Raw genomic sequence first — 20,297 nt, forward strand, 5'->3', positions numbered from 1 at the left:
CATGATCCTTACACAAGTATCGGAGTAGTGATCAGCATATTACAAGTGTTTAAATGTGCAGTGATCATTTTCGCATTCATATTTATCCTTCCACTGCAGTGATGCAATAGTAGTTGGTCCCCGGAATTGTGATGACAAAAATGACGCTAGTACTGAAGTAGAAATCAAGGTGTTCAGCTTCAATCAAGTATCTCATTATTTCACAAAATATCTCCTATTATCATCCTTTCTTTTTATAACTGACACAGACCATTTATTGAGTTGGGCTTGACACGGGGTCCTGCCGGCGCCCACGTTCCTCTGCTAAGACATTTTACTGCCGCAATCCGCAACTCAAACCAGGTGGAGAGCTTCCGCTTTTGCACACGCTTTATCTCAGACACCCGTGACTCGAGGAAAACAGGGCATCGTCAGCTTTACGCACAGGCACAATGACTACAGAAGAGGCTGAGATAAAGGATGAGCGCTTGGAAACGCCTCATGAAGAGGGAGGCGATGATGAGGTATGATTGCGAAACGCCGACAAAAGGCAGCAGCTTGAGTTTGATGCGCGCCTTTAAGCAGTATTCGGAAGATTTTCTGGAAATAAAAGCTAACACTCTTTCGCGCAAACTAGGAAGAAATCGAGGCCATGAAACGACGGGTCGCTGAGATGGAATCTGAAGCGGCAAAGTTACGGGAAATGCAAGCTACCCTCGACCAGCAATCCGAGAGCCTGAAAGAAGACAAGGAAGACATCGACGCCCGGAGTATTTTTGTCGGTAATGTGGATTATGGAGCCTCGCCAGAGGAAATTCAAGCGCACTTCCAGAGCTGCGGTTCCATAAATCGCGTTACCATTCTTCTAGACAAATTCACAGGCCAACCCAAAGGGTACGTGGTAGCCTCAAAGTCATAGGCGGTTGCCAGACGAGTCTCTTGCCATCTAGAGATCTAGCCCTACTGACTTGGTGATATAGCTATGCCTACGTAGAATTCGCCGAGCCCAGTCTGGTGGCGCAGGCCCTTGTTCTGAACGAGAGCGTCTTCCGCGGTCGAAACTTGAAAGTGAGAAGACATTAAGATATAGAACCTCTGATTCAGTTCGCTGACAAGTTTGGCGCAGGTCGTTCCCAAACGCACCAACCTCCCTGGTATGAGCAGTCGAGGACGCGGTCGTGGTCGCGGCCGCGGATACGGCCGTGGAGGGTTCCCTCGTGGTGGATATCGAGGCGGTTATCGCGGCCGTGGACGAGGCTATGCGCCCTACTGATAATATTCATGCACATACATGCCAGATTTGATCGTTGCATGCGAAGATTTCAGATGCAGTCGTCGTATCAGAAGGGAAACCTGGAGAGAAGCGCCCATTTCGTGAAAGCTTATGAAGTCGAAGACGGACCACTTGATTGAACTTTTCAGGACAGACTTCCTTGGAGTTGAGGCTAGGCTGCACTACTGTATGATAACCATTCGGTCCCCAGAAATTTGGACGAGTGGTGGGATGGATTATTTGATAGCAACATCTTTTCCATTCTGAATCTTATGACATTGATAGATAATGGTCAGGGAAAGGGGAAATCACTTCTATGCGAGGGAAACGATAAAACCAAAACTCTTAAAAATTGAACCGTTTGGCATGAATTGTATACAATGCACAACTGCCCCGTTATGATGGTCATGAAACTGTTCAATACCCAAAAGAGGACCGGATAGTTTACCCCATATAATGGACCCGCAGCATCTATATATACTCAATGGTTCAAGCCGCACCTAGGCTGATCCAGGTCAATTATGTTATTCAGCATCCGATTATGGATGATTGGAAGTAGCTTGCTCGAATTGTCCTACGTGTCTGACATTATAGCCGGCTTAATCCTACTTGTGGGTTAGGAATTCTGCTGCCTTGTCTGGTCTGGAACTCATGAATCTATAATAGGAGCACTGCAGTAATCGTCATAGGAGAATCAGCTTGGCTCGGATTATGATCCGCTTGAACCTACAGTAAGGTGATATAAAAGTAGATAAAAGAAGAGTGATGGTTATTCCGGACCTTATGCGAAACTTCTGGTGCTTGAACTTACAGTGGCGAGGACTGGGACATGGAACGAGTTTGTCGTACGTTTAAATACTTCGTTCTTGTGCACCCCGCCGTGCTACAGTTAATCAACAACCACACTATAGCCCAGCTCGCACGTTTCGTTCTTTCGCCCTGTGGAGTATTGATATTATCGGTTATTTAGCTCGTATTGACATTCATTAATAAGACTGTTTCATTCTCGCCACGGCCATAGTAGTCAGCGCGACTTGACCACATCATCTCGAGTTGCTCCTCCCGGGCGAGCCCCTCGTCTGCTCCTGATTGGCCGCGGCATCGCAAACCCATTCATCTGCCACTGCCAGACTGCCACCCAGTGCTGCTCAGCCCCAATACACAGCACTACTGTGCAAGTACAACCGCCAGTCTCGCCGCGCTTCAGCCGACTCTGAGCTCATCACGTTCCTCTCTCCGAGTTGGTTATTCTCGACATCTTCAACTCCCTGACCATCAATCTCACCCACCGCCCTTTTCCCTCCCTGTCCTTCCGCTCCCCGATCCACCTCCGGCCCTCCCTTCCCCCTCGAACAATCAACGCTATCGTCGGGCCTTTGATTTGGTGAACTGCGGTGGATGTGCACGCAGCAAATCCGTTAATAGCTTGCCTTGATTGGCTATTTGCACACCCGGGGCGTCTACAACCGACTGGAAAACCTGTGCAGGATGGGTTCCAATCTGCCTGCGTGAGTTTCCTTGGACTAGCTGGCTTTTCAGTCACTAGGATGATTCTTGCGTTGGATATATGCTAACATTGGTATTATACAGCCAGCCGAATCTTAGGGTTACAAGTAAGATCTTACATCTACAATGAAGGACCAGGCCGAGCAATGTCCATATCGCTGATGGAAACTGACTGGATGACATAGTTATCGCTGCGGATGGCCTATACAAGCGCGATGTTTTCCGTATGTCCCGGATAATTTCAGGCTGGCTGTCTACCAGTGACAGAGCTAACTCCTCGTGTTCTAGGACTACCCGATCCCTTCGCCGTGGCCACCGTTGGAGGTGAGCAGACACACACGACATCAGTGATCAAGAAGACGCTGAACCCGTACTGGAATGAAATGTTTGATTTGTAAGTGTTGTCGCTGCTGTCACTACTCATCACTACTCATCAGGTACTGATGCTGTTGTGAACTTCCAGGCGGGTCAATGAGGACAGTATCCTTGCAATTCAGATTTTCGATCAGAAGAAATTCAAGAAGAAGGATCAAGGCTTCCTTGGCGTCATAAACGTGCGCATCGGAGATGTTATTGATTTACAAATGGGTGGTGATGGTGAGTCATGCTGCTTCCCAGCAACTTCCGCGTTTTGCGCTGCATGTCCGCGGCTCCTTCTAGATACATCCCAGCTAACTCGCGATTTTGCGGCGCTTGACAGAGATGCTTACCCGAGATTTGAAGAAGTCTAATGACAACCTCGTCGTACATGGAAAGCTTATCATCAACCTCTCGACCAATCTCAGCACACCCAACCCCAACCAGGCGAACGGTTTGCACCGGACACAACTTGGAGCTTCAACATCCAGCGGGCTTGTTCCGCAGGTTGCACCGACACCGTCAGTACCCCAAGCTGGACCTAGCTCTGTCGATCAATCAGCAGCTGCATCGAGTGCCTCATTGAACCCGCAGCGTGTCCCATCGGCTACCCGCCCGACCAGTCAAATCGCCCCGCCCAACGGTGCGCCGCCGATCGCCAACGGACAGGGCGTACCACGACCTAATCTCAGTTCATTTGAGGATAATCAAGGACGACTACCAGCAGGCTGGGAGCGACGCGAGGATAATCTGGGAAGGACCTATTATGTGGACCACAACACTCGAACCACGACCTGGAACAGGCCGTCCGCCAACTATAATGAGCAAACGCAGCGCACTCAGCGGGAGGCTAATATGCAGTTAGAGCGGAGAGCGCACCAGAATCGAATGCTCCCTGAGGACCGGACTGGAGCCAGCTCACCCAATTTATCGGAAACTCAGCCGCAAGCTCAGACTCCGCCCGCTGGCGGCAGCGGTGCCAGTAATAGCAACGTGGTTTCCATGATGGCGACAGGAGCTACCACTGCAGGCACTGGTGAGCTTCCGCCTGGTTGGGAACAGCGGACTACTCCCGAGGGCAGACCGTACTTCGTGGACCACAACACCCGTACCACAACATGGGTAGATCCCCGGCGGCAGCAGTATATACGGATGTATGGCCAGAATGCCAGTGGTGGCAATACCACCATCCAGCAACAGCCTGTTTCTCAACTCGGTCCACTACCTAGCGGCTGGGAGATGCGTCTGACAAACACGGCTCGAGTGTATTTCGTTGACCACAATACCAAGACAACCACCTGGGATGATCCCCGTCTGCCATCCTCACTGGATCAGGGTGTCCCTCAATACAAGCGTGACTTCCGACGGAAACTCATCTACTTCCGGTCACAGCCAGCGCTGCGCATCATGTCTGGCCAATGCCACGTCAAGGTTCGCCGAAATAACATATTTGAGGACTCATATGCCGAAATCATGCGCCAGAGCGCGTCCGATTTGAAAAAGCGGCTGATGATCAAGTTTGACGGTGAAGATGGTCTGGACTATGGTGGTCTTTCGCGGTAAGCATTCACTCTGACGTATAGCTTACTTACTGCTAACGTGCACCAGCGAATTCTTCTTCCTTCTCTCTCACGAAATGTTTAATCCGTTCTACTGCCTTTTCGAGTACTCTGCGCATGATAATTATACCCTACAGATTAATCCTCATTCAGGGGTCAACCCAGAACACCTGAATTACTTCAAGTTTATTGGGCGTGTTGTTGGATTGGCCATTTTCCACCGTCGGTTCCTTGACTCATTCTTTATTGGAGCCTTCTACAAAATGATGCTACGCAAGAAGGTGTCCTTGCAGGACATGGAGGGTGTAGACGAAGATCTGCACCGCAATTTGACATGGACACTGTATGTCTCATCATTATTTGCTGGAGATGTCTTCTAACCATCAGCAGGGAAAACGATATTGAGGGCATCATCGACTTGACTTTCACAGTTGACGACGAAAAGTTTGGAGAGCGCCGTACGATTGAGTTGAAGCCTGGCGGGGAAGATATACCCGTGACTAATGAGAACAAGCACGAATATGTTGAGTAAGTTATTTACAGCTCTTTCTATGAGCCAGTCTAATCATTTCTAGGCTTGTGACGGAGTGGAAGATTGTGAAGCGAGTAGAAGAGCAGTTCAACGCTTTCATGTCTGGCTTCAACGAGCTTATTCCGGCGGATCTAGTCAATGTGTTTGATGAACGTGAGCTAGAGCTGCTGATTGGAGGTATTGCCGATATTGATGTCGATGACTGGAAGAAGCACACCGATTATCGCGGCTACCAGGAACAGGATGAAGTCATCCAGAACTTCTGGAAAATTGTTCGCACTTGGGATGCGGAACAGAAGTCCCGTCTGCTCCAGTTCACCACAGGTACATCACGTATTCCAGTCAACGGGTTCAAGGATCTTCAGGGCTCGGATGGACCTAGACGATTCACCATTGAGAAGTCTGGAGATCCAATCGCCTTGCCCAAGTCTCACACATGGTAAGTCTCAACTTCTGTTCGCTTCTACGTTCTTTGCTAATTCTTTTCAGTTTCAACCGTCTTGATCTTCCACCGTATAAGTCACATGAGGTGCTAGAGCACAAGCTGTCGATCGCTGTGGAAGAGACATTAGGTTTCGGGCAGGAGTAGTAACACATCTGAATGGATTTAGAAAGCCAGCATTTATACTATCCATTCGATTCACCAAACAGCTTCAGAGATCAGCCCAACGAGGAAGGGCTATTCATACGGAGCGTATTTTGCTCCTCTTGTTTGATCTTCTCCGCGAAGCGCTGCCTAGGGTCACGCCATACCCGTCGAGTCCATTTCTAATCTGTCATTTCTCCTGTCACGGTGCAGGCAGTGATTCTGTTATTCCCAGTCATTCTTTTGAGAAGAGCAGGACTCAGTTGAGGCCATACATACAGGCACACGGCATTGTTAAGCTTGATTTATTCTATTCTTACCAGGATGTGGTGGACTGACTTGTATATAATGTATCATCTCTAAGAACATGGACTGCTACTTGCTGCACATCTTAAGTTGCATCGGCGTTCATGCAGTGATGCCGAATCCCAGTTTTGCAGAATATCTATCTATTTGTTACTCATTTTGATTTTTGCTTTTTTTGTGATCTGAGTGTGTGCAGATAAAGAAAAAGGAGATGAAAAAAAGTCCTAGCAGTTCATCGGGTTGGTTGCTCATGGTTATCCACTATATATCAAAGTTCAGCCGTACATTATCAGCAAGACTTTTGAAAGGTAGTTCCTCAAAACGATTCAATGCCAACAGAAAACAGACACTGCGAGTCTATCATAACCATAGCAACCATCTGTCGCCCAACTGTATAGGCGTTGCCCAGACATGAACTATAGGTTTCCCACCAATAGTCCGTTTGTATCTGACAGATCACCGTGACTTATCCAATCAATAACCTGGAGTCTGCCCAAATCGGAGTGCTATCTTTCCAGCTTTCTTGCGTTGGATGAAGCTATTTCCAGAGGATACAACCTGGGATATGCCATTGCAAGGATTCCATAAGCCCTGGTGACATGGCTCTCGACTCCATTCAGTGTAACTCCAACATAGGTTCAGTGCAACACGACTCGATTAAGTCCCTATGGTTTGAGTAGTAGCCCAGTGTTCGAGCGAGTCTGTAAACATCATATGTACAATTTGGCTTGGTGGCAGAGAACTTGCTCAGAACGTACTCTAGGCACCGCATCAGCCTTCTGCATGCTTCCAATAGCCGCTTTAGGATCTTTCCGTCTGGGCCCTGAGCATTTCCCTCTACCTACGGAGTAAACAAGACCTCAACGGGCTTAACTTCCTTGCCCATCTGGTGTAACTCCGTGCTCTTATAATCTCCGTCGCCCTGCAGCAGCCTCTTTCCCCCCTTTACACCCCATCTCTCCTACAGCTCAAAACACCATAAACTCTCACCAGCAAGAACTCGAGATGCATCTCCTCTCTCTCCTCTCTGTTCTCGCGTCTGCTTCTGTTTGTGTTCTTGCGCAGGATGCAACCTCTACTACCACCACCACTCAGCCTTCGAGCACCTGCTTGGCTCAAAAGTACGTCTTCATTGCCATAATCACATGGCTCCGTTTCCTAGAGACCATACTAAAGAACCTTCTGCAGCATCCTCGATACCTGCTTGGAATCCGTCCAGGGCCGAGTTGATGCGTGTGGTGCGAATGAGTGGCGCTGTCTCTGCGACGAGACAACCAGTCTGCTAACGTACGGAAGCCCCCTTTCCAAACTTCATCCATAAGCCAAGTACATCTACGAAGATACTTACAGAAGACTAAACACAGATGCTACGACAATTGTCCCGACGATGGCGGCCGTAACGGCGTCGCACAGCAACGAACCTCATACTGCAACGCCGCAGATCAGCTCGAACCCACTAGCACGACCTCGATGACTACCGCCACCACGACGTCGACTAGAACTTCGTCGGCGACGGATGGCGACGCGACGGCGACCACGAGCACGAGTACCAGCGACGGGGCCGCGGCGTCGGAGACGGCAGACGATGCGGCGGGGCGGGTGCAGCTTGCGCTGGGATTCGGTGTTGGGGCTGGGGTTGGGCTGGCCGTGCTGGGAGCTCTGTAGGGGCAGAACCGCTGTACTGACAAAGAGGAGGATCAAGATGAAGTGACTGGAATGCGTCGTGGTACGAGCCCCCTCAGTAATAGGGCTGAGAAATGTGTATGATATGCTAGTCCTGCCGAGATCGCCCACTGAATATGGGGGTCTTGGACCCTAGGAGCTAATCTGCGTGCCAAGTCGCTAGTAGGCGCAGCCTGTCGGATGGTTCATGGAATGGCCCGATAGGCCTGAAGCCTGACTTAGAGAATCTGGAGATATTATCCAAGCTGTGACTGGGACTACGCCGGAAAGAAGGTGCAATGATGTAAGAACGGTTGACAATAGATTGTTCATCAGACCCATGCGAGAAAAGCCGAACCGTGGGACATATATCTACCTAAAAGATAGCAGTACCTTTTGACTGGACAGGCGCCGAGTCGTCCACAAAGTGAGGTCATGATTAGTGGCTGTTGGCTGTCAGACAAAGACCAGTCCAGACTCGATTTGACGTGTCAGGGAGAAAGAGAAGGAAACCTGCTCTTTGTATGCTGCTAGTCTTCCAATCACGGTGGCGCTCAACTTCCTGCCTGCTCCTTCGCCTCGTCACCTCCTCTCTGTGCCTTGTCTCGGTCGCTCTGTCTTTGTCTTCCTGACTCTCCCTCTTCTCGCCCGATCTGGCTTCACTCTTCACTCCCCCTTTCCATTTTCTCTCCTCCTCCTCGTCGCTCTGCTTCCCCATACTTTTGCTGTCACGCAACCAGTCCCTGGACGGACTTCTACTCTGTACTCCTACTAATTCCAACCTTCTGTCGTCTGCTGCCTGTTCCTATCTTTATTAATAGATCCCGCCACCGTTCTTCTCCCAACAGCCGTGGTTCCCACTCGATTTTCCGGCTGCATGTGAGTTGTCGAGAGCTTCCTGTTCTGTACTCTCCGACTCCCCTGCTATCCTTACCACTTGCGCGTCTGTTGTGTTTGTCGTTGCTTATCTTCTGCTGGTTTTCTTTGAGAATCTTGCTTCTTTTTTTCTTGCAAATATAATAGCGTTTATTCCAACTTGTATTTGTCGCTTTTCATTCGCGTTGGCAACCTGGGCGGCTTGTTTCTTGCCCCCTTGCTGTCTGCCTGCCTGGTCTGCCTGTCCGCCTATTGCCGTCCGCTGTTCGCCGCCGGTCGCAAACGACGCCCGATCAGCAAACACTGGGCCACTGGACGCCTCATCACCTTTTAACTCTACTTCGGATCGACTTCGCGTTTCGCATGCACCGGTGCATTGTCTTGACGCTCGTCAGATAATCATATTCTTCTCTCCATTTTAACTTTCCGCTCCTTTCCCCCCTCTCTACTTCTGAGACAGGTCGTGTCGCATCGCATCCCTGCATTGCTTACACCTGGTCCGCTAGCGCCCTTCTTTGCCACAACAACTCGCATGGCATGTTTCGGCTGCTTCCCTGGTCCTCTTCCATTGGGGGCAATAAGGTAATGACCGAAGAGGTCAAGATGCTTGCGACCTCACCTCACTGCGCCCCTCCTGGCGTGAACGGGTTTGCGCTGCCGCAGTTGAAGCGGAAGCGATCTGACTCGAGCGAGTCAACTACCACTCGAGATGCACCGGTCGCAACAAAGCTACGAATTAGTGATGCGTCAGCAAAGCACATCTCCGAGCAGCGCACCTCTGCGCCGTCCACTGGCAAGGGTGGCAAGGATGATGCAAGCGATATACCAGCGGAGCCTCTCACCGACCAGACTGCGATGCGCGCCCCAGATATGCCACCTTTATTGTCGAATGGAGGTAGCTCTGACCCGTCCGCTCCTTCGCGCGACGACCAGAAGGGCTCAGCGCGCAAGGTCAATGTAGACAGGTTGCGCGAAACTCTTGAAGCTCAGCTGAGCCTTGAGGTTTTGCTGAAACATAACGAACTTCGCTTTATCGACCAAGAGATCGCTAAATGTCAGGTCGCCTTGGAGCAACTGCGCCGATGCGCCGAAATCCCTTATCCCGGTTCGCACGCTACTGGTCCATCGCTTTCAGTCAGCAACGGAACAGGAATGTCGGTATGGGCTCCTGGAAATGGACCTGCACCGCGTTCTCCAGCGCCTTGGGGCGTCACAAACGGCCCTTACACGCGCCACTACTCTCGATGGTTGTTACCAGATCCCCGTTTTGATGGTGGCGAGGTTGAACCGATGACACCTATGGGCATGGGCGCGACGACTCCTCTGGAAGGCCGTTCAACGCGCGGAAATCCTATCGACACTGCCTATTTGGCTGGAAAATCTACAAGACCTCAACGGGGATCTACTGGGACGAAGCTTCAATCTTTACCCAGCGGCTACCCAGCTCCTAAAGAGCGAGCTGGACCGATGATTATCCGACGAAAGTCGGATGGTGTTCTTGTCAAATTAGTCTGCCTAGATTGCCGGAGAGACAACTTTTCCAGCACACAGGGCTTCATTAACCACTGTCGTATCGCGCATAACCGCAATTTCGCAAGCCACGATGCTGCCGCGATGGCTTCTGGGGAACCTGTCGATGTGGATGATGCTGGTGCCGTTATTGGTGGCAAAAATGAACCTTCAACTGGCTTAACGCCCGGTTTTGTCCATCCCTTGATCCGCTCCGCTCATGGTATCGAATCGACACCTAGAACGCCATCAGCGTCAGGATCATCGGATACGGAACTCTTGAAGCGGTCATCGACGGTGGAAACACCTCGTACTTCATCAAATACGCCAGTGGGGCCAAACAAACCTGCGACGAAAGCTGCAAACGACGCTTTTACTGCTTCTGAGGATACTCCACACTTATCGTCCTTAATGAAAATGCGAGGTGTTGGTCTCGACCTTGGCCAGTTAGTTGGAGAGGCCAAAACCGCAGTGGACCTCAATGAATACACTTCTGATGAGGGCGACTCGGAACCGGAGCCTGAACCACCAACGCCGTCCGTAAAGACAAAGCCTAATAAACCGCTCGCAACCCGTGCTGGACGCCAACCAATGCGAACAACAGCTTCGCAGACAGCCTCTGAGCGCCCTGATGGCCACAAGGGCGTCGAGCGGCCAAATCATAAGCCCCTTGCGCTGGAGACACTGACGCCTACCCGGCCGTCGGTGCCTTATCAGTCTCCTTATCCGCCGACCGGCCCTCAAGTGAACGAGTTGCGGGAGCTGGATTTGAGCCCAAACACTGTTGAGTCAAATCAAGCCCCCAGCCTTGTGAGCGATGATGACGACTATGAAGTGGCGTCCGATTCTGATAGCCCCGGGCCCTGCTCATCTGATGCAGAGCATGGGGACGACTTCGGCCTCATTGATGTCGAGGACGACGATACGAATGGTTCGACTACTGCCAGCGATTCAAACCCTAAGGCAGACGTAGGGCTAGGCAGTGCCGCTAAGCCTTTGAAACATGGCAGCATACGAAAGAAAGGACAGTACCCGATTTCGTCGTCAGTCGTTCCGCTCAGTCGGGGCAAAGAGGAGAAGCGTGTAAGCTTTATAAGTCCAAGCTCAAGCCCCGACCAGGGCGAGGCCAAGAAGGATAGCAAGCGATCTCCTGATCGATAAAGAAGATAGAATTTCCGCCATTCTTACTCGGCCCTTTGCTATTTGATCATGTATCTCTCTTCTACCGTGTATGAATCGATACGTTAAGACCTTGCTGAGGCTTGTTCGGCCATGCTCTGTTTGGCTTGCGGGGACGTTCTGGCTCATTTATGACTCATGATGTATTAAAGCAAACAATTTGATATTATCGCTGAGGTAGATGGCTGCTTGAAGATAAATCCATCCACAAAAGATACAACTCCTGTAGTAGTAGGAATCCTTAGCGGACAATAAGCCGCAACCGTCCGCAGCTAAAATTGACTCGAAGACCTTGGGCCCGGTAAAGCCGCGCAAAATGACGACCCGAGACCAATTGAATCCCACTTCCATACTTCTACCACCATCGCGATCTAAACATCAATCTCTGGCGCCATTGTATTTTGTCTTTCTTCGAAGCACGTAACCCAAGAATTCTGCAGACAAGAGGCATGACTCTAGACCTGAATCCCTCAACGATAGCCCTAGCCACATTTGACACCCTCCTCGGTGCATATGAGACCACTGTACGGCAAATAACGCGCACCAAGGCCCTTGCGACGTTGAGATCAATATCTAAAACAAAATCAAATCTGAAGACAAACAAGACCCAGACTCACAAAAGAACTGCGCCGTCTGAAAACGAAAGGGAGGAGGATCTCGACTCTGTTTCTGAGCAGGTTCGAGAGTTCCTGGAACTGGATGAGTGGCGGTATGATGTCCTTCCGGGGCTTGTTGCGGACAGACGTCTAGGTAATGAAAGAGGAAGCGGAGGCCATCTTTCTAGGGAGGAACTTGTCCAGTTGATGGAGTGGAAGTTGTATGTTTGCCGTCTATCCCCTTTCCGACCTACTACCCACGTACACCAGTGTATAAAAAGTGGCACTTATGACACGCAATAACTAACAACCTACTCCTAGAAAGCACGGCGTTTACCGCCCAACCCTCCTTGGCATGATCCGACAAAACCAAGAGAAGATCATATCAGACACTACGGCGAGTGCGTTTTCGTCTTTACCTGGATCTGTTGAAGGGAAGGATGGGTTTGAGGCGATTGAGAATGCCTTGTTGACACTTACAACGCCCCTTCGCGGTGTTGGGCCCGCAACAGCATCACTGATTCTGTCCGTCGCTTGTCCGGAGATGATACCGTTTTATAGTGACGACGTGTATCTTTGGGTTTGTGCTGGTGTTTACCCGTCCTCGTCTTTTTCCTCGAAAAAAAGCAAAGAGGTGAAGCCGAACGGGGATCCGAATGTCAAGTATAATGTCGCGGAATACCGGAGGTTGTGGGAGAGGGTGGAAGGGTTGAGGGCGAGGTTGAATGAGGAGGCTGACGAAGGGAAACGGGTTTCTTGTAAGGATATTGAGAAGGTGGCGTTGGTGGTGAGGCATTTTGGTTTGTCTGGGTTGGGGGTTTGCGATGAGGGTGAGAAAGGGGATCTGAGGGAGAGTGGTGAGGGTGCAGGGAGGAAGAAGAGGAGGTTATAGATATTAAGGGATGCGAATAGTCTAGTATAAAGGAGTGCGCACTTCAGGGTCATCCACTGCAATTAGCTCCCGAACTCGTCATTTTGATGGTACTAGTTCAAGCATACATATCTCAAATTTAAAGCATACGCTAACATACATGGCCTCGCTATGCAACCGTCAAAATGCAAACAGGGTATCTCTATAATCAAGTCCGTGATGATTCTTCCTCCATCGTAACAGCCAGCTCATCGTCCTCAACTCTGGGGGAAGTGCAGATCTAAGTGGACTTATAAGTATCGTTTAGCCAACCATACTTCTTGCTGCGCAACGACTTGAGCGCCGCACCTTCTGGCTCAGGTGGAGGAGTAGGCAGCGGTTCATCTTCCTCGGTCAGATCTATCATAATAGCTTCAGGCGTTTGTTTAGGTTGTCGTGCTGGCGGACCAGATGGCTGGTTGTAAGCATGTGTAACCTGCGCAGGCATAGAGTTCGTGGATGTTTGCGGAAACGACGACTTAGGGGTCAAATCTATCGTGACGGCATCGATTTGTTGCCCTAGTGGCCGTGTTGGAGATCCAGCAGGCTGACTGTTGCCAGCACCCGCACTTTGCATAGAAGGTAGCGGCACGATTTGTTGTCCATATTGGTGTGGCTTGTACTCGGCTGGAACCAAGGAAATAGCGGGAAGCCGCTTTGTAACTTCGATTTCATACAGGAGATTATTGTATAGTGTACTGACCTCGTGAAGTTTGTTTCTCCACGCGGCTGCTTCCTTCTTGTATTCTTCCACTCGGGATTGGTGTCGTGTTGATACACGCCGAAGCATCGCATTTTCTTCACGGAGTAACTGTTCCGGTGACTTTCCAGAACCGTCCAGTTCCGCATATTGCAAAAGTGACTTCTTATACTGGTCACGCTCACGTGTCGTCCGGTATAGCTGAGCCCGCAGACTCTGGATTTCATTAAGCATCTTCTCGTCCCCCACGGCAACGCATGTTACGTGAAGCGCAGGATTTGAAGGAAGATAGCCTAGCGGTCCTCCCGAGACAGGATAAGGAGATTTATACTCAGGCTCTTTCCGCACCTGCAAAAATTCACGTGTGGTGGTGGCAAGAATGTCTTGCTCATCCAAAGAGAATCCCTCCTTTGTGAATTCGCTTGTTCTATGCAGGCTAGACGGAGCCTGGGGTATCTCCCTGAAATCAGGTAGAGGTTCGTCGGGTAGTACTAAGGGTAATTCGATCCCGCCTCCAAATAGACTGTCGAAAGTGTCGAAGAAAGATGCATGTGATTCATGCGTCGAGTTGGTCGTAAGAGAAGGCGTTTGATCGGGGGATTCTGCATGCTGTCGCTGCCGTTTCTCGGAGGAAATATCTGACAATTCTTCTGCGCTTCGTTTGCGGGAGAAAACAAAATCAAGCTCCGGAACCGTAGAATCGAACAGAGGGTCGTACGAATAATTCATGTCATTAACTGTAGCATTCGCTCCTGCGTTGATCTCATCGAGACCCGTCCGTGGTACGCCGGAAATCTCAGCAACGGCCTCACCGCCCGCCTGATCTATTTCACCGCGTCTGCCGGCATCGACAAGTGCATGTTCAACGGAACATTCTTGCTCTTTGCCCTGTAGGGAATCGCCCCGCAGCTGGAACCCGGGGAAAGGTGTAAGCCCCAGTTCATTCATGTACAGATGAGAATCCATAAGAGCTTGCTCTTGAGGATCAGGACGAAGGGAGGTAGAGTTACCTTCAACCGCGCCTCTACTCATTTCCCAACCTGACAAGGCAGGATAACTCAAGCCACGCGTTTTCTTCTTCGAACCACGACTCAGTCACCCTACCTGTCTCAACGACTCAACTCTGACGTCTGGTGGGCACTTTGAACCAGGCCTGCCAGAGACGTGATCGTGTCGAGTCAGAAAGTGGACATATGATAAATAGAACCAAGTCAACTCAGATGGTAAGAGGAAAATGAAACGGGCACAAGAAATGTTTAGGTGCTAGTGCCGTCGTGAAAATGTACTTTAATACACCGCTCAACTGACCGCTCACGGGCCCTCGGGCATAAAACCGGCAGGATTTCAAGCAGTCTTTCGCAACACTCCTGTTGTCAGCAGGGACCGTCAGACTTGTCTTCTATTTAGCAGCGCTCAGATTGGATAGCAAATATGAGTGTCATACTTTGTACTGGTGAGTGATATTTTCTGCAGGATGAGTGTTTTAAGAGTAGTTGAATTGACCATGACTGGATGTCAGCCGGCTATGACCATACCATTCGGTGAGTCTATTCTCAACAAGCACGGGACAGTATCCTGATACCTGATAGGTTCTGGGAGGCTCTATCGGGAATCTGCTCGCGGACTATCCAGCACCCCGACTCCCAGGTAAACCGTCTCTGCATCACACCAGACAAGCGATATCTGGCGGCTGCCGGTCACAACAATGTGAAATTATACGACATCAAGTCCACGAATCCAAATCCTGTTATGACATTCGAAGGTCACACAAACAACATTACTGGCGTAGCATTTCACTGCGAAGGAAAGTGGATGGTGACTAGCTCTGAAGACGGCACAGTAAAGGTCTGGGACACCAGGACAGGAAGCCTCCAGCGCAACTACGCACACAAAGCCCCGGTGAATGACGTAGTCATACATCCAAACCAGGGCGAGCTCATCAGCGGTGACCGTGCTGGCATTGTTCGGGTATGGGATCTTGGAGAGAGTGTCTGCACACATCAGTTGATTCCGGAGGACGACGTTGCCGTGCATAGCGTCAGCGTCGCCAGCGACGGATCCTTACTTTGTGCTGGTAATAAGAAGGTATTTTGACCTTGCAATGTTTTCCTAACTATGCTGATTGATTAGGGAAATGTGTATATCTGGCGCATGATCCAAGAGGCCGAAGTGACTCGAATTGTCCCAATTTGCACCTTTCAAGCCCACAAGGACTACCTGACTCGTGTCCTCCTTTCGCCTGACGTCAAGCACCTAGCAACCTGCTCCGCTGACCATACTGCTAAAGTATGGAATCTCGACCTGGACTTCCCTCCAGCAAAGACGGCAATTGCAGCTGCCGCCCGATCAAAGGTCAAGTCACCGTCTGCAGCAGAAGTAAAACCGGCGTCTCCGTCTTCTGCAGGCTCCGAAAGTCAAAGCAACTCAATGCAACTTGAGCGGGGCAAAGCTGATAGTATTCCGTTCCACCTGCTCAACGGGACGCAACCTGCTAACAATGTTGAGCCGCCGCCATCGTTTCCAGTACAGCCTGATGGCCCTCCCATGGATCCAAATACAGGCACATTGTTTCTCGAAACGACTCTTGCAAATCACCAACGATGGGTCTGGGACTGTGCTTTTTCGGCTGATTCGGCCTATCTGGTTACTGTGTCTAGTGACCACTATGCGCGTCTTTGGGAACTTGCCTCGGGTCAGATAATACGTCAGTATAGTGGGCATCATCGCGGGGCAGTGTGTGTTGCACTAAACGACTACTCGGAGCCTCGCTGAGTTTACGTTCATATGGAAACGTACCGTGTCTCCATTTCCTCTTTCGTAGTATGTTTTTTTGTGGGTTAGCATGGCGTTTGGGTTGGACATGTCGGGGTTTGCCGATACCTTGGAGTTCAGAACTGAGAATTATTCATGAAAGCCAGCAATTTTTCGAAATATTTGGTGATTGCCGCTGCTGGTTCTGTAAGCGCGTATTCTGCGACTGTTTTAGGCACAGCTTGTTATTTGTATGGGTTCCGCGTTTTACACGATATTCATGCCAGTAAGGAACGTAATAACCCCGAATAATAGAAGTTTCCATTGAATGCGTCCAAACACAACGCCCATCGCCTAATCAAGAGGAACAGAGATCTGTGCAAAAATATCTCAGGATGAAGAGACTGGTAGGCAAAAGCGTAAACAGTCGGTCGACGGTACAAACATCGGAATTCGGTCAATGTCGAATCGATGAGATAAAAATACATGCATCCACGTAGCATCGTTAAGCTTCGAGGCCGACCAGCCGGCGGCCAACAAACAGGTAACCAAGAATATACCCTATATAGCATGCGCTCGAGCGTAGCTGTATTCATCCTCATTCCGCCTAATCCTGCAACATACGTAGAACAAAGTTCACTACAACAGCTGCAAGTAACGAGATAGCCAAGATAGTTGGCCCAAACCGGTCATCAATGCCACTGTGGCCTCGTTTTCGAATGCTCTGCGCTCTCCAGTGGAAGGTCACGAGGGCATATATCATGGCCGCCATAGCAATGACGGTGAAGAGACCGGCGGAGATGCGCCCAACGCGGTCTCCGAAGTTGAGAAGGCCAACAGCCAGGCCGCCTAGGATGACGGTAAAGTTAAGCCACGAGAGGAAGGTACGTTCGTTAGCGAAGAAGACTTTCGGTTCGACGCGCGTAGGCAGGGCAATGCGTTTGCCTAATTCCTGGCATAAGTAGTGGCTCCCAGGGTTCGCTTCTAGGTAACTGGAGATTACGAACCTGGAGCAGTTTGTAGAAGCGGCTGGCTCGACATTGTGCGGGGTGACAGCTATAGCTTGAGCTAGATAGCTTCGAGCAGTCAGAAATCAGGAGCAGGAGGTCAGACAGTGGTATAAAAAACGAAAAGCGGAGGAACCAAGCGATATATACGACGCAAGGATAGTGCGGTACGAAGCTAAAAGGTCTTGACTGTGGTGATCTGGTTGATTGGACATCAGAGCTTGAGTGTGGTGAGCGGATGCCAGATGGGGCGGCCGGGCCATCACGGAATTGGCCGAAGTGGCTCTTCTGCCGTCCTTAGGCGCCTGAAAGCACCCACGTGCACGCGGTATGCTTCTTGTCTGGTGGCCTTAGGCGCTTGCGGACTAACGTAGCGCCGGTGCCGATGTCGGTCGTGACAAGCAACAGGCTAATCCAGATGTGGTAACGACATACTGGCTCGAGCCAGCTACGGCATAGCGTCGGCCAGGCTAGTCCAAATTGAACCAACCACCAGCCGCGAAGTCGTCCATGATGGCACCGAGTGTCCTGTCCTCTCAGCAGCAACAGGACCCTGATCCTTCTCTGTGACCTTTGTCAAGTCAATCAGTGATACAATCCTGCATAAAACTGCTTTTTCTAGGTAAGTGCAATTTCCCTTCCCCGGATTTGTCGCTTCGCCGGTGTCGGTCTACATTTCTCCCCCACAATCTATCTCTGGTTCTGCCCACAACCTTCACCGGGCAACGTCACAGGCCAGCCTTCTCTCAACGTCAACAGACATACTGACTTCGTCCCAAAGACTCTCAACAACCACCCAAGCCTTTCGCGCATTTACATACACACAATGGCTGTCGAGACCTCACCCGCTACTGTACGTGAATTACAATCTCACGATGGCCCTTTAACGCGTGATATCGGCAAGGAAAAACAGCGATCGCTAACTTCTGCTACAATAGCCTGTTCCTGTCGCGGAGTTGACCAAGATTGCCACAGAGGTGCGTCCCTGAAACCATTGTGGGTGTCAGACCGGTGCACCGTGTACCCTAAGTTGCCACATAAAAAACTCGGACTAACGCATGCACAACAAGGCTTGTGACTCCGCGCTTGACAAAGCAGATGGATACGACCACGCCCAGGTCGGAAAATGGAACTCCGAGATAATCGTACGCCTGAACTCTACGGTCCGTAGCTGCCGGGACTTACACTATCTAACGTGATTTGTGTGACAGAACTCCATCCTCAAGGCCCTCATTGCCGCTACCACCCCTTCCACACTATCCACTCCTCCTCCATACCGCTTCACCGTGAACAGCACCATTGTGCAACAAGGCTTGATCGACAAGTCTGCTGCTGCAGACGGCTCCGCCGCCAACACTGGGAAGCGCGGCATGCACTCCGCTTCTGGGGCGTTCTGGGACGTTAACCGCGATGGAATGTGGACGTTCAAGTACCCCGGCGCCGATGCCAAGGGGTTGGACGTGGTCGTGAGCGTGACATGGTTTGCACTTGGCTAGTTGGCGAGGGACGGAATCAGAAAGAGAAAACAACTGATATACCATCGTGATATTTTACATATTCTTGATATTGCATATTTCAACTATTGAGCCTTGAACTTTGATACTGGTCTTGTCTTTGATTACGTTGCTTCGATGGAGCCCGGTGCTTATAGTGTGATTTCTCTCGAATTTTGCTTGGTATATCTATGCTATATACCATTGATACGCACAGGAAGGAATTGATCGATCAGCCAAGATAACCTAGCTCAATAAATCCCCCGAAACTCCAATAATCACTCTTATTCCCCTCTCCGTTGACTTCATCAGTGCCTTCAAACTTTGCAGTCCAATACGCGCTGCCCTGCATGTACTCCTCCCAAATGCTCAAACCAGCGTTCAGATTCTTCTCCCTTAACGCAAAACTGTTGTTATACGCCGCTTGGATCGCCCACTCGCCAACATAGACAGGAACCCCATTGCCAGTTATTGACTTCTCCTCTGCATCAGAGCGCATATATGTCGGTAGGTTCTCAGACGTAGTATTCCGCCCCTCGAAGTAATAATTATGCACGTCAAAGACGACATTTGAGTCCGCGGTGAAGTTCCCACCCCAATAGGAGGGCAATTTAAAGCTCTGGAAAGCGACGGGTATAGTCCCACTTATCCCAGACCCGATTCCTGATTCCAGTGTCCTCACGCGCTCCAGTACAGCCTTCCAAAAGCTCATGACATAAGCCGCAGCACGATCCGACAGCGCCGCGGGTGTCCCAAAAACAGCCATCGTTAGATCATCGTCCCGATTCCGATCAGTCGGCTCGTTCATAGGCTCTAGCGTAAAGGACCTCGGCGAACTCGAAGTAAAGATGAATTCCACCACGGCATCAACGACTTCAAGAGAGTGGTTCCATGCGGTGGCATTATAGAACCAACCCCAATTTCCCTTCTTCTCGCCAATGTCGAGCCCATTTAGACCACCTGGAAGCGAGTGCACGTCGATAACGATATGCATATTATAATTCGTGATTGCGTACTCCGTTATCTTTCGGAGGTAGGCCTTTTGGTTTCCGCTATATAGACCGGACCCGGGGAGGTTTATCCATGCAGCATACGTGGTGGGGATCCGCAGGAGATTCACACCGACAGAAGCAAGGGTGTCGATTGTGGATGTTGTGATGAATGTGGCGTAGCGGTGCTCCAGGACGGATGCGCATTTCAAGCCCAGTGTTGTACAGAGTGTCCATTCGTCTGGTGCGTCTGGGGCATAGGTGTTCCAGAATGCTGTGTCGATAGAGGCTTCCTGGACAAGCCAACCGCCCAGATTTGCGCCGCGGACTTTAGCGCTGGACCAGGAGAATGGCTGAAAGGCTTTCGTGTAAGAGTCATCAAATTTAGGTCTTTGGTGAGAGAGGGAGGAAGGCAAAGAGGATGTGCATGTTGTGAGGAGGGCTGTCGTCAGGAGGTGAAGGGGATGCATAGTGAGTACAGTCAGTACAACGGGAAATGGGTGGGCTATGCGTATTCACATCTAGAC

The 20,297-nt window shown here is 50.4% G+C and overlaps 10 protein-coding genes across 10 annotated transcripts, besides 1 other annotated feature; 7 read left to right on the forward strand and 3 right to left on the reverse strand.

Annotated features, from left to right (window-relative positions):
* Positions 1-20,297: part of a sequence feature (contig 1.18 602..175793(-1)) that runs on past both edges of the window.
* ANIA_01340 (polyadenylate-binding protein) lies at positions 230-1,252 on the forward strand (the record flags this gene model as incomplete). Its single annotated transcript, XM_653852.2, has 4 exons — positions 230-503; positions 617-873; positions 960-1,047; positions 1,106-1,252. The coding sequence occupies exons 1-4, from the start codon at positions 432-434 to the stop codon at positions 1,250-1,252; spliced, it is 564 nt and encodes a 187-aa protein (XP_658944.1). The 5' UTR covers positions 230-431.
* ANIA_01339 (NEDD4 family E3 ubiquitin-protein ligase) lies at positions 2,741-6,242 on the forward strand (the record flags this gene model as incomplete). The annotated part of the gene is made up of 10 exons (XM_653851.2): positions 2,741-2,760; positions 2,843-2,865; positions 2,944-2,982; positions 3,047-3,152; positions 3,222-3,355; positions 3,459-4,674; positions 4,724-5,017; positions 5,065-5,202; positions 5,250-5,645; positions 5,696-6,242. 10 exons carry the CDS (start codon positions 2,741-2,743, stop codon positions 5,793-5,795), a joined length of 2,466 nt encoding a protein of 821 aa, XP_658943.1. The 3' UTR covers positions 5,796-6,242.
* Positions 7,104-7,763, forward strand: ANIA_01338 (GPI anchored serine-threonine rich protein; the record flags this gene model as incomplete). The annotated part of the gene is made up of 3 exons (XM_653850.1): positions 7,104-7,219; positions 7,287-7,385; positions 7,463-7,763. The coding sequence occupies 3 exons, from the start codon at positions 7,104-7,106 to the stop codon at positions 7,761-7,763; spliced, it is 516 nt and encodes a 171-aa protein (XP_658942.1).
* ANIA_10181 (uncharacterized protein) lies at positions 9,240-11,502 on the forward strand (the record flags this gene model as incomplete). The annotated part of the gene is made up of 1 exon (XM_050613161.1): positions 9,240-11,502. One exon carries the CDS (start codon positions 9,240-9,242, stop codon positions 11,304-11,306), a length of 2,067 nt encoding a protein of 688 aa, XP_050468998.1. The 3' UTR covers positions 11,307-11,502.
* On the forward strand, positions 11,774-12,812 carry ANIA_10183 (uncharacterized protein; the record flags this gene model as incomplete). Its single annotated transcript, XM_653849.2, has 2 exons — positions 11,774-12,141; positions 12,242-12,812. 2 exons carry the CDS (start codon positions 11,774-11,776, stop codon positions 12,810-12,812), a joined length of 939 nt encoding a protein of 312 aa, XP_658941.2.
* ANIA_01336 (uncharacterized protein) lies at positions 13,072-14,562 on the reverse strand (the record flags this gene model as incomplete). The annotated part of the gene is made up of 1 exon (XM_653848.1): positions 13,072-14,562. One exon carries the CDS (start codon positions 14,560-14,562, stop codon positions 13,072-13,074), a length of 1,491 nt encoding a protein of 496 aa, XP_658940.1.
* ANIA_01335 (WD40 repeat domain-containing protein) lies at positions 14,920-16,302 on the forward strand (the record flags this gene model as incomplete). The annotated part of the gene is made up of 4 exons (XM_653847.2): positions 14,920-14,983; positions 15,050-15,071; positions 15,120-15,615; positions 15,661-16,302. Exons 1-4 carry the CDS (start codon positions 14,962-14,964, stop codon positions 16,300-16,302), a joined length of 1,182 nt encoding a protein of 393 aa, XP_658939.1. The 5' UTR covers positions 14,920-14,961.
* ANIA_01334 (putative vacuolar transporter chaperon Vtc1) lies at positions 16,889-17,444 on the reverse strand (the record flags this gene model as incomplete). Its single annotated transcript, XM_653846.2, has 2 exons — positions 17,289-17,444; positions 16,889-17,226 (listed from the first exon to the last, which is right to left on the reverse strand). Exons 1-2 carry the CDS (start codon positions 17,320-17,322, stop codon positions 16,889-16,891), a joined length of 372 nt encoding a protein of 123 aa, XP_658938.1. The 5' UTR covers positions 17,323-17,444.
* Positions 17,894-19,039, forward strand: ANIA_01333 (protein tctexA). Its single transcript, XM_050613162.1, has 5 exons — positions 17,894-17,910; positions 18,070-18,141; positions 18,227-18,265; positions 18,359-18,433; positions 18,500-19,039. The coding sequence occupies exons 2-5, from the start codon at positions 18,115-18,117 to the stop codon at positions 18,782-18,784; spliced, it is 426 nt and encodes a 141-aa protein (XP_050468999.1). The 5' UTR covers positions 17,894-17,910; positions 18,070-18,114; the 3' UTR covers positions 18,785-19,039.
* ANIA_01332 (protein exgA) lies at positions 19,014-20,240 on the reverse strand (the record flags this gene model as incomplete). The annotated part of the gene is made up of 1 exon (XM_653844.1): positions 19,014-20,240. One exon carries the CDS (start codon positions 20,238-20,240, stop codon positions 19,014-19,016), a length of 1,227 nt encoding a protein of 408 aa, XP_658936.1.

This window comes from Aspergillus nidulans, chromosome VIII, assembly GCF_000011425.1.
Source record: "Aspergillus nidulans FGSC A4 chromosome VIII".
In the NCBI taxonomy this organism is placed as follows: domain Eukaryota; kingdom Fungi; phylum Ascomycota; class Eurotiomycetes; order Eurotiales; family Aspergillaceae; genus Aspergillus; species Aspergillus nidulans.